Source organism: Marmota monax, unplaced genomic scaffold, assembly GCF_021218885.2.
Source record: "Marmota monax isolate L192 unplaced genomic scaffold, Marmota_monax_Labrador192_F-V1.1 WCK01_AAM20220418_F8-fsc00132, whole genome shotgun sequence".
Classification (NCBI taxonomy): Eukaryota; Metazoa; Chordata; class Mammalia; order Rodentia; family Sciuridae; genus Marmota; species Marmota monax.
In genome coordinates, this window is record NW_026695199.1 from 4172835 (window position 1) to 4184980 (window position 12146).

Sequence of the window (12146 nt, forward strand, 5' to 3'; positions counted from 1 at the left end):
TTTTTAGTTGTCAATTATACTTCAGTAAAACTGAGAGAAAATAAATTGATATAAGGAAGTTTACATGAAAATTGTAATGATATTCAGGTTAAATGGTTCACTGAATAGATAATAATAAACTTATTTTTTCTACTAGTGCCATGTTTCTCAAACTTAAATTCTCAGTACCATATTTCCCTTTGTGCAAAATAAGAATTTTTGTTGACATCGATGTTCATAGCAGCACAATTCACAATAGCAAGACTGTGGAACCAACCTAGATGCCCTTCAATAGATGAATGGATAAAAAAAATGTGGCATTTATACACAATGGAGTATTACTCTGCATTAAAAAATGACAAAATCATAGAATTTACAGGGAAATGGATGGCATTAGAGCAGATTATGCTAAGTGAAGCTAGCCAATCCCTAAAAAACAAATGCCAAATGTCTTCTTTGATATAAGGAGAGTAACTAAGAACAGAGTAGGGTCGAAGAGCATGAGAAGAAGATTAACATTAAACAGGGATGAGAGGTGGGAGGGAAAGGGAGAGAGAAGGGAAATGGCATGGAAATGGAAGGAGACCCTCAGAGTTATACAAAAGTACATACAAGAGGAAGTGAGGGGAAAGGGAAAAATAATACAAGGGGGACAAATGAATGTCAGTAGAGGGGGCAGAGAGAGAAGAGGCGAGGGGAGGGGAGGGGAGGGGGGATAGTAGAGGATAGGAAAGGCAGCAGAACACAACAGACACTAGTATGGCAATATGTAAATCAATGGATGTGTAACTGATGTGATTCTGCAATCTGTATATGGGGTAAAAATGGGAGCTCATAACCCACTTGAATCAAAGTGTGAAATATGATATGTCAAGAACTATGTAATGTTTTGAACAACCAACAATAAAAAATTAAAAAAAAAGAATTTTTGTTGAAATTTCTATAAATTCCATGTGGGAAATTAGGATGATGAACTCTACAAAGTTAAAACTTTTTTTTTTGTAGTGGGGATTGAACCCAGGCACATTTTACCACTGACCCAGTCTTTTTTTTTTCTTTTTTCTTTTTAGTCTCAATCACAGATCTTATTTATTAAATATTTAAACATTTAAATTTTAACACTGTATATATATATATATATATATATATATATATATATTAGTAGTTCTTTTTACATGCTATAGTTTGATACCCAGAATACACACAATGTTATTTTTTGTAGTTTATTGTTTTTTTCCCTTATCTTTTTAAAATTAAATTATTTAATTTTAATTTGTTATATATGATGGCAGAATGCAATTCATTTCATTTTACACATATAGAGCACAATTTTTCAAGTCTCTGGTTGTACACAAAGTATTTTCCCACCATTCGTGTCTTCACGTAAGTACTTAGGGTAATGATGTCTAATTCATTCCACCATGCTTCCTACTCTCATGCCCCCTCCCTTTTACTGCCTCCCTTTTGCCCCATCTAAAGTTCCTCCATTCCTTCCATGCTCTCCCCCATTGCCATTATGAGTCAGCATCCTCATATCAAAGAAAACTTTTGGCCTTTGGTTTTTGGGATTGGCTTACTTCACTTAGCATTATATTCTCCAGGTCTATCCATTTACCTGCAAATGCCTGATTTTATTCTCTTTTAATGCTGAGTAATATTCATTGTGTATTTTTGACACATTTATCTAATGAAGTTCCCCACACATGGTTATTTGTCAAAACAAAAAGACAGATTCTAGATACATTATGGATTGAATGTTGAGCTACAGGGTTATTTCAAGAATTGACTTAGAATGTTTTCAGATTTTTATTGTTTTTGGAAGTTCTAAGATGAAGTATTTCTGGAAAGCACTGTTTTTGCCAATAGGAATTGCCTTAGTGGTGCTACTGAGCTTTCCCCTATATGAACCTTTCCTAGGTGAGAGTAAATGGAAATTCTGAAACTTTAAAGGTTCCAGCTCTTTCTACTACCAATCACTCATACTAATGCTTTCAGGTTTCCAAATTATATGCCAAATTTAATAGGTTCCTAAGTAGTAATAGCTTCAATGTTCTATGTTGTGTTTTCTATTTTCTTATGCATTCTTATATTTCTGTGATTTCAGGAAGAACAAACATTATCATTGCAACTTTACAGAAGAGAAAATAGGCACAATAGTATACGCCAATTACTTGTGTCTGCAGTGACTCAGTGGAGTTAGAATTAGTTAGGTAGCTGTCAAATCAAGTTTTCCATCAGTACATCCTATCTTTTAATCTAGTGCAATCATTAAAATAAGGTGAAACATACAAGCTGAGTCCATAAGGTACAAAAAGTCAGTTATATAATGACTGTTTAATGCTTCATTCTGGTTTTAGATAGCTCAGTCTTTTAAAGTTCCTGGCAAATTAATTTTTTACTGGAAATTACATATAACAACATGTAACTTATCAGAATGGCCACCATTTCACAATCTCAATTTGTGTGCCTCCTTACCTAACAAAGAAGGTGGATTAAGTATTTGACAGGTTCCTCCTTCCTCTCTGGGAGAGGTTCACAGTTTTATTCCCTGAATAGCTGACTGTCACATCAGCAAACTTCTGCCCATTCTATTACCTCAGATTTTCACTTCCTGGTGAGATTTCCTCTTGAAGAGTCAGCTAGATCCTACAGGGCAGGGTATCCTGTTTCACATCCAATATAAATCACTTGTTCTGACTCTCTTTTGTGACTCTTAAGTCTGGTATACATTGGAATTTGTAGGGGAAATATGTACTTGTCTCCCAGAAATAGGTGCTATGGAAGCAGCTTGGTATACAAAGGTAAACAAGTTTCTGTCTAGCTACACTCCTCAGAATCTCTAATATGCTAATGTAGGGGATAATTTTCCAAGAGACAAATATCATGGACAGAATTTCTAAAATGTGTTTGAACACAGAACCCCTTTTAAATGAAGTTTATCAAAAAGGTAGAGGTCTAGATTTGAATCTTAGCTCACTTTAATTATTAGATTACTTAACTGTTTTTGCCTAATTTTTACATCTATGAAGTTGAGTTTCCCTACCTCATTGGAATATAGAAATTAGATACTGCATGGAATTAGAGAGGGTGTAGAGATGGGTCTTGATAAAAGTTTCTTTAATTTATGGAAGTGATGGTGGTGTAATGAACTAAGGGTGAACCAAAAAGGGAAAAGTGGACTATGTATAAATGGCTTTAGAGAATATTTTTATAATTTGCTGATTTTTTAAAGCATTATTTATCAGATGGCTTTCGGGGTTTCAAAGTTGGTTTACCATTTTCCAGAATGCTCATATGAAGAAACTTAACAAAAAATTAATAACATCACCATATACAGAAACTATCCATAAAGGCAACAAATGAGTTTTGTTTTTGGAAGGTCCCATCCAGAAATATAATTATCGCTTAACTCTTGGTATTTTCACTTGATTAGTCATGGAGGCAATGACTTTACCATTAACCCTCTGTTGGTGGTAAAGGTTATTTGGGGATGAATGTCAATTTATTTCTTCCAGGAAAACCACTGATGACTAACTTCAGATATGCTTTCATCAGAAGATAATAAAACCTTGAAAGGTCACTTAAGTTGAGAAAATTTTCCATATGAATTTGAGCTATTATTTGAAATGGTAATAATGACAAATAAGTTTCTGATTATATAAAAACAGACCTAATAGAGACTTCATATCATGGGTAAAGTACCTACTTACCATTAACTTGAACTGAGGAAACATCTATTGGCAAGGCTCTTTCATTTCTTATCTTCTGATTTAAGATGCTATGGATTTTCTTCTCTCTTACAGTTCTTTGCCCAGTAGAAGGGAACTGGAACACCATGACGATGTCTGCTTTTACACCATCTACTTCTGGACTATAACATGCAAGAGAAAAGTACATATTCAAAGAATGCATCTGGTTTTGTCCTACACTCTTTATCTTTTTCTCCTGAATTATAACTCAATTGATGAGTGTTAATTCACATTCATACTCTTCTATGTGTCACTGTCTTACCTAATGCCATTTCACATGTTTCCTCTTGCCTTTTATTATTTTATTACAGCAGTTGGGTGAGATTCAGATTAAAAAGTCATCATCAAAGTAAGAAATTCTGAAAGTTGGAAGAAACCTTCCTGTTCTCTTAGGTCAATCAATGATACATTTGGTAAATGAACCACCTCTACACCATCCATGACAAGTGGTCCTCCAACCCAACGCAGTCATAAAATAATGGAAAATTTACTTCCCAAAGAGACTGTTTTCTCTCTGGTCAACTCCGATTCTAAGAGTTCTTTATTTTAAGTTGCAATATATCTCCCTTTATGTTTTCCCTAAGGCTTAAGGGAAACTGGAACATACACAATGAATCAATTTCCTCTTCCACATAAATATTTGAAGATAATAAAGTGTGGTCCCTGAGTATGCTCTAGATTAAGCATGCTCAGTTTTTTGAATTTTTCATACAAAGTGGTTCAAGACTCTTCACCTATGGAACTGAACTTTTTTTTAGTGTTTTTAAAATTTGTTTTTATGGTGCATTATGATTATACATAATAGTGGGATTCATTATGCAATATTGGAATGTGCACATAATTTGATCAATCACATTCCTTGGTTCCTTCCCTTTCTTTCCCTTCCTGCCTCCCTAGATCTACTTTTTCTACGTTACTGATCTCTCTTTCACTGTTATTATTATTTTAATTAATGCAGTATAATTTATGCAAAAGCAATATTTATTGTGGTATAATCTAACATGAACATAGTATAATTTGGTATATTTCATTCCCCAGTATTTCCCTATGCCCTCCCTTTCTCCCTCTCTCTTGATCCTGTTCATCTACTATATTAGTCTTCTTCTTACTTTCATTAGACCCATCTCCTACCATTTTTTTATTCCTTTCTTTCTATCTCTCTAACTTCTACGTATGAGAGAATGCATATGACACTTCTGAGTCTGATTTGTTTCAGTCAGCATGATGTTCTCCAGCAAGTGACACATTTTCATTCTTCTTTATAGCTGAATGAAACATCATTGTGTATATGTACCAGATTTTCTTTATCCATTTGTCTGTTGATGGCTGGTTCCATAATTTGGCTATAGTAATTGTGCTTCTATAAACAATTGTATGCATGTATCACTATAGTATGCTGGTTTAGCTCATTTGGATAAATACCAATGAGGAGGATATCTGAGTCATATGGTGATTCTAGTCTTAGTTTTTTAAGGAATCTCCATATTTCTTTCCAAAGTGATTGTACTAATCTGCAGTCCAGTGGAACTGAAGTATTACACTCTCTTCAAATAGGAAAACCAAATTAATTCAAGGTCTTTTTAAAAACTAAAATTAATATGTATTAATCTGCCATGTCTCTTATTTTTATGCTACAAAAGATCAAAGCTCTAAAAAACATTGGAAGCCTATCTTCCTGAATTTTTGACTGAAAAGAGTAAATTATATTAATTCTGAAACATTTTATGTGTTGTGGTCCATTTAGGCTCTGGAATATAGACATATAAATCATCAGAATTTTATGTCAAATTGGAAAACAGGTAACCAAGTGATTTTTCATATTAAATCAGAGGAATTAATACTGTTTACCATATAGAATTTCTCTGGATTCCCCACAAAATATTGCATAATGGTAGTGGCTACAAATCCAAAGGAATTCATGCAGTGATGATAATGCTAGAATGCTATGGCAAACAAAGTTAGAAATCTAGGAATGCTTTTATCTTTTAAATTGTCTAATTTGTATTATATAATCCTTATGGAAGTCCCTAGATATCAGTAAAAATGTAAAAACTTGGAATAAGTCTATCAATAAGGCATTATTAGTCTATTGGTAATAAAAGTGATTATTATTTCCTTCAAATAAATTCATGTCTGAATAGATTCTTTTTCCCTAAGAACATGAGGCATGACTCAGGCACTGTGGCACAGGCCTGTAATCCCAGTGGCTCAGGAGGCTGAGACACGAGGATCGTGAGTTCAAAGCCAGCCTCAGCAAAAGCGAGATGCTAAGCAACTCAGTGAGACCCTGTCTCTAAATAAAATACAAAATAGGGCTGGGGATGTGACTTAGTGGTCGAGTGCCCCTGAGTTCAATCCCAAGTACCTCCCACCCCAAAAAAGAACATGAGCTATGCATGTTCATGGGTTTGTGCATATGACATATATGTTCTGTTGCATGATTTTCGAAATAACACAGTTGAAACCTTTGGACAATATCTACAACTGATAAGAGTCTTTTCTCTCCACCATAACAAAAGAACATTTATTTATGCAGGAAGATCTTTTTGTTTGGACATGCCTCCTGTAACTAGTGTTTTATTATAGGTAAAACTCATGATTACCTTTTGTAGTCAATTTTGTCTTTTTAATGTTTTTGAAATGACTTATCTGTCAAAAGCATATAACTCGGTGCATGCAATGACATGCTGCTGGATTTTCTTGAGGCTTTGGGTTTTGACAGATTCCAGCTCATAAATCATCAGTGGGGTCTGTGTCCTGGTTCTGTCACTTGGGGCAGAACTGTCCATTGGGGAACTTTGAACACATCATTTACCCTGATCCCCAAATCTTAGTTTTGTTTTTTTTTTAGTTTACAAAATGGTGGTCAGTCCTATATCTTGAGATTATTGGAGGTAATGTTTATGAAGAATCCTAGCCAATAACCTAGTACAAACGGTCACATATATGAGGCTCCTGTGTCATTTGCCCTTTGTCCCTCCAGGCTTGTGACTATCCCTTTGCCCAAACATACATACGTTAGTCTGATTATTTGGTTCTTGATATAGTGCTTGTTCAAGGCTGAATTAATAAATATTTCATCCACCTGTGATTACAGAGAAAAACTATTGTTAATAAGATATCTTGTAATAATACTATACTCTTGAATAAATGTTAAAACAACAGAAATACAATTTCACAGGAGTAACATCATCATTTAAATCAGCAATCCTCAAACTTTACAACAGAATTATTTGCTCAATTAAAAACATGATTTGGGGGTTCATCTTCCAGAATTTTGGTTTCAATTGGTCTTACAGAAACCTAGACAATCATATTTTTAAAAGTCTTCCCATAAATTTCTAATGTTTGGAGTGATATTTGTAATAGAAGATATCACTATACATTTTTTCTTAGTAGAAAGGCACCATAGAGATGGAACATAGAACAAGGCTTTGAGAAGTGGTAGAGAGGACTTTATCTCCATCCTGGGTTTGAACCTATTCTCTTGCTCATGAACCGGGCAGCCTTGGAAAAGTGACTGAACCAATGTGAGCGTATTTCCTAACCTGTAAGACAAAGATAGTGGTATGTCACTCGCAAGGCTAGGAAGATGAAACACATAAAATTTCAGGATTGTTTTGATAGGTAGTTGCTGGTGGTTCCCTACCCCCAATTCTGACATTGTAGGTCTTAACTTCTCTGCAGGTCTTTGGTTGTAAGAGACAAGGTGGAGGCACTAGGGACTTAGGAGACAAAGATTTTTAAATGGTTGATTATCAACTTTAGGGTAAATAACAAAGGAAGAGAAAGTAAGATAGTGTTACAATAACAGATCACATTGTACTCTTAGCCAGCTTGGTGGTGCACGCCTATAATCCCAGAGGTTTGGGAGGCTGAGGCAGGAGGATCTCGAGTTCAAAGCGAGGCAGTAAGAAACTCAGTGATACCCTGTCTCTAAATAAAATACAAAATAAGGCAGGGGATATGGCTCAGTGGTTGAGTGCCCCTGAGTTCAATCTCAGTATTCAAAAAATAAATAGATAAATAAAAGAATTACACTATTTAGTTTATGTCACCAAAGAAAAAGAAGAATAAAAGCAAATGACTTTGGAACATATGCAACAGTTTTAACTGCCTGCCACACAGCATCATGCTGTTGTGGTCTGTCACACCTAGAGTTTGCCTGACAATATCCCCTAGTAACCACTTGGTGGCAAAAATGTCATCTTAATGCAAGTACCAGAGGTCATGGTAGACAACAGATGAGCCGAATGTGTGGATGGGGCAGGGGATCCTAAATCCGGAAGGAAGGGGCAGGAAAACCCACTAACTAAAAATAAATAAATAAATAAATAAATAAATAAATAAATAAAATAAACAAAAACAATGAATGGAAGTGTGTCTTAGGGATCAAGGAATAAGTTAGGACCATCAGGAATTCATAGATGCTTCACTTGGAACCAAAATATTAATTATTTCCTTAATCCTTAAAGTTATTTATGGTAAAAAGAATTATTGTTCACTGTTTTACTAAAAGAGGAAACTGAATTAGAGACATTATGTGACTTTTCCTGGCTTTACACAGATAATGAAAAACAAGGACTTAAATAATGACAAACAAGGATTAAACTCAGGTCTTGCCTCTTTGTTAAATATAATACTAATTTTACTTCAATTTATTTCCTAGAACACATAGCAATAAGCTTTCATGTAGTTGATTGATCAAGATAACATGGTATAATACTTGTAAAACATATACTTGATAATAGCTTTAAACATAAGTTCAAAGGCAGTATTTAAAGAATAAATTGTTAGTATTTAAAATATGCCCTTATCTGTACATACATAAGAAAAGAATAAATTTGGTGGTTTGCAGCTTGTATTCTAGAAATGAAACTATTTTACAAGATGTGTTTTTGCAAGAGTGACAATGGCATATTCATTTCTTTTTACCCACAGTCAATACTATTCCTTGGTAATGGGAGGAAAGTCTGGAAAAAAAAAAGAAAAGAGAAGACAAACCAAAAGAAACAGGGAGAAAAGCAATAAATTTTAAAAGGATTAAAAGTAAATGGCACTTGGATATTTAAAGAAGTTTGGTTGGCAATTATCCCCTGAGTAAGTTCCATGTGCAATTGATTCTTGGCCATTTGTAACTTGTGGATAATTTTCAACTCCGTGTATGATAGCATCCATCTGGAACATGCCTGTGGAAAAAAACAGCTAGACACAGTATTAATTCCATCTTTTAACAGTTAGGTTCTCTGGGAAGATAGTAACTGAAAGAATAATGTAGAAAGAATCTAAGTAGAAATAACCTATGTGATCACAATAATAAAAAATTTTCTTCTTTATAATTCAAATTCTAGGACTCTGTCTCTAAAAAGACTCATTAATTCAATCTGGGATGAGGCTCAGGGATCTTGAGGTGATACAGGCAGTCTGAAGACAACACTTTGAGAAAAGAAGTTCAAAAATTGGTAGAAAGAGTTCTTATGTTAATGAAGTTACAACAGAGGGATAATCCAAGAAAACACAAACATAAAAAACTTATTGCTGAATGGAGTTTATTCATAAATGAGCTTTCAAGAGACCCTGAAATTGTGTTTGCCTGACAAGTTAATGCTTACATCATCAGAAACATTCTTTCTGTGCACATTATAGCATTCCAAGTTCCCAATAGTTTTAGAGAACATTTTTTTTTCAAACCTGTGCACCAGTTACTTATAAATTTATTGCTATTTATGCAACTTAGTAGAGTTAGTGATTTGTAAATCTTTCCTACCTCTCATTTTTGGGCATTTGGAGAGATCTGTAATTTATCTCCTAACATTGAACAAAGACCTCTTTTCAGGTAGGTTGATACTTCTTTCTGCTTGTTGATTTTGGATTGCTGGAAGTTGCACTGAGATTAAGTTCTAAGAGGTCAATTGAAGGTTAGTTGGGTGTTTAATTAAAGAGTTGGGGAGAGGTTGTCAACTCAAACAAACAGATACACCCTGCCATTCAGCTCTCATTCCTGTACTAAACAGATCTATGTTTACACATGTTGCTGCCTTTCTCTATCACATGCTTCCCGACCAGCTTTCTGTACGTTCACATAAGGGGTATTGCAGGGCTGAGACTGTGAGTTTCAAAGAGACTTGCCAATGAAGGTTGGCAAATGGAATATAAAGCTCTTGATTCTATCAACACCAGATGACTTCCTGAGAAGGAAAGGAACTGAAAATACTCTACAAAAAACTTTAGATTCAGTGGCTTTCTCTTAATTATATTAAGGATACCATACAAAGGATAGTATAAGATACACTTTTAAAAACACACCTTTAGGTTTAAATAAGACTTGATTGAAGTTACATTGCTACAGGGCTGAAATCAAGGTGGGAATAGAGAGTACGGTGTAATTGCAGTTGAGCTGTTGTTCATAATGCCAAACATTTAAAGGCTTCACCATCTGTCACCAGCTTGCCTGCTCAGGCTTCTAGATACCAGTAACTCACAGGCATGGCCCTCATTTTTCTGTGTACTTGTCCTTTTCAGGCCATTCCTTTGGTTTGTAACACCCTCTGCTAGCTCTACTTTTCTGAATCACAATTCTTCTTAAGATCCATTCCAGATAATACCTTCTTCAGGGTTAGTTTTTCATCCTCAGACTAATTTTGCACTCTCCTTATTTTGTCTCAATTTTTCTTATCCCTCTCAAACTTTCTTACTCTTTATGTAAAGGTAGGATGTCCTTTACTAAACTGCAAACTCTTTGTGCATAGAGATATTCTGCAGTATCTAGCATAGTGCTTTGCCTATGATAGGTATGCACCTTTTTTTTAAATGAATCAATGTGAAAATTTATTTCTCAGAAATGATTGCATTTACTAGGAAATAATTCCAAGGATTTTTACTGTATTTTATACATCAAATTGTGATTAAGGCTCCTAGAGAAAAAAAGAAATTGCCCCTGAATTATTAGAAGGGAAATTTTTTTCCTTGTGGACATTTTTAGGCTGTTTGATTTCTTGTGGAAAGCTCATTGGTGAGGCTACAAGTGTTATAACAAAAGGAGTAATTATCACTGTTGTTTGCCAACTGTGCATCAAATACAAACTCCCTTGTATTTGAGCCCATTTGTTTTTAACATCAACCATCTGAAGTGAATCTCTATTATTCATATTATATGGATGAGGAAGTGACTTGCCCAAGATGACACAGTTGTAAGCCACAGAGCCAGGACTGAAGTAAAGGCCATCCAGCTTCTGAGCTTGTTAATGTCCTTGTAGTGCTGACCTCAGAGTCATCACATAGGTTGGCTACCACCAAGAACTGCTGCCCACTGACAGGCTGCGAGTGGTGCCCAAGTGCACCTGAAACTGCAAGAACACTTCCAAAAATAAGGACCATAATCTTGGTAGCTTTTGTTACAATCCATTAAAGTTTTTATTGAATCTATTTAGATCTCCAGATTTTTGGTTTATATGTTTGTTTGTTTGGGGTAGCTGAAATTGAATACAGGGGTGCTTAACCACTGAGCCACATCCCCAGTCCTTTTTTCTTAAAAAAAAAAATATTTTATTTAGAGACAGGATCTTGCTAAGTTGCTGAGGCTGGCATTTAACTTGTGATCCTCCTTTCTCAGCCTCCTGAGTTCTTGGGATTATAGGTGTGCACCACTGTGCCCGGCCCAGATAATTTTGATTGAAGAAATGAACTGTAGTCATTCTCTCAAGCCTGGATAGGATATCATTAGCCTGAACACCTAGAGATGCTCACAGGATTTTAAGGCTTGTTGGCCTTCCAGGGATAAAGTCCAACACCCATAGCTTTGAACCTATTGCTATGTCTACTGGAGAAAGGAGCTGGATCCAGCATCATTTGAGGTCTGTGGACTTGTGAGAAGAGTGCTATATGATTACCTTAAACCAGGAGGTAATGAAATCACCAAATAAGGTTAAATATTTTATCATGTTACCAGTCATTTTTTTTTGATTGCTGCTAGTCCTTCTTCTTCTTCTTCTTCTTCTTCTTCTTCTTTTTTTTTTTTTGTGGAATGTTAAAAGGAAACAGACTAATAACTAATCACATATATTACAATAACAATATACTGAACAATATTATCCTAAATTGATTAATATTCCCGAGACTGGGAAGCAAGGTAAATTTGTAAAAAATAGTTTGTAATGAAAGATTTAAAGGATAAAGTATCAGCTTTCAGTGTGCCATAATAACTTAAGTAGGCAAATTATATTTCTAAAAGAAAAATATCTAATTTGGATATATTAAAAAATTGTACTAAATGTATTTAAGACCAGAATGCTCAAAGCAAGGAAAGGTCATTATTTAGAAAGTTCATGTCGTTTCCAAGTGTGTTGTTTTTTTAAACTCTAAGTTTGATTATTTTGAGAGAAAGTGGGAAAAAGGAAAGGAGGAAGGGGGGATATTTTT

General features: G+C 34.7%; 1 protein-coding gene across 1 annotated transcript in view; it reads right to left on the minus strand.

Moving 5' to 3' along the window:
- Positions 1–12146, minus strand: part of LOC124082246 (transmembrane protease serine 11A) — a 51861-nt gene that overhangs the window by 17835 nt on the left and 21880 nt on the right. Inside the window, exons 4-5 of the mRNA XM_046428720.1 lie at positions 6746–6813; positions 3690–3850 (exon numbers count right to left, since the gene is read on the minus strand). Of these exons, the coding sequence (XP_046284676.1) occupies positions 3690–3850; positions 6746–6813 (229 nt within the window). The remainder of the gene's footprint in view (positions 1–3689; positions 3851–6745; positions 6814–12146) is intronic.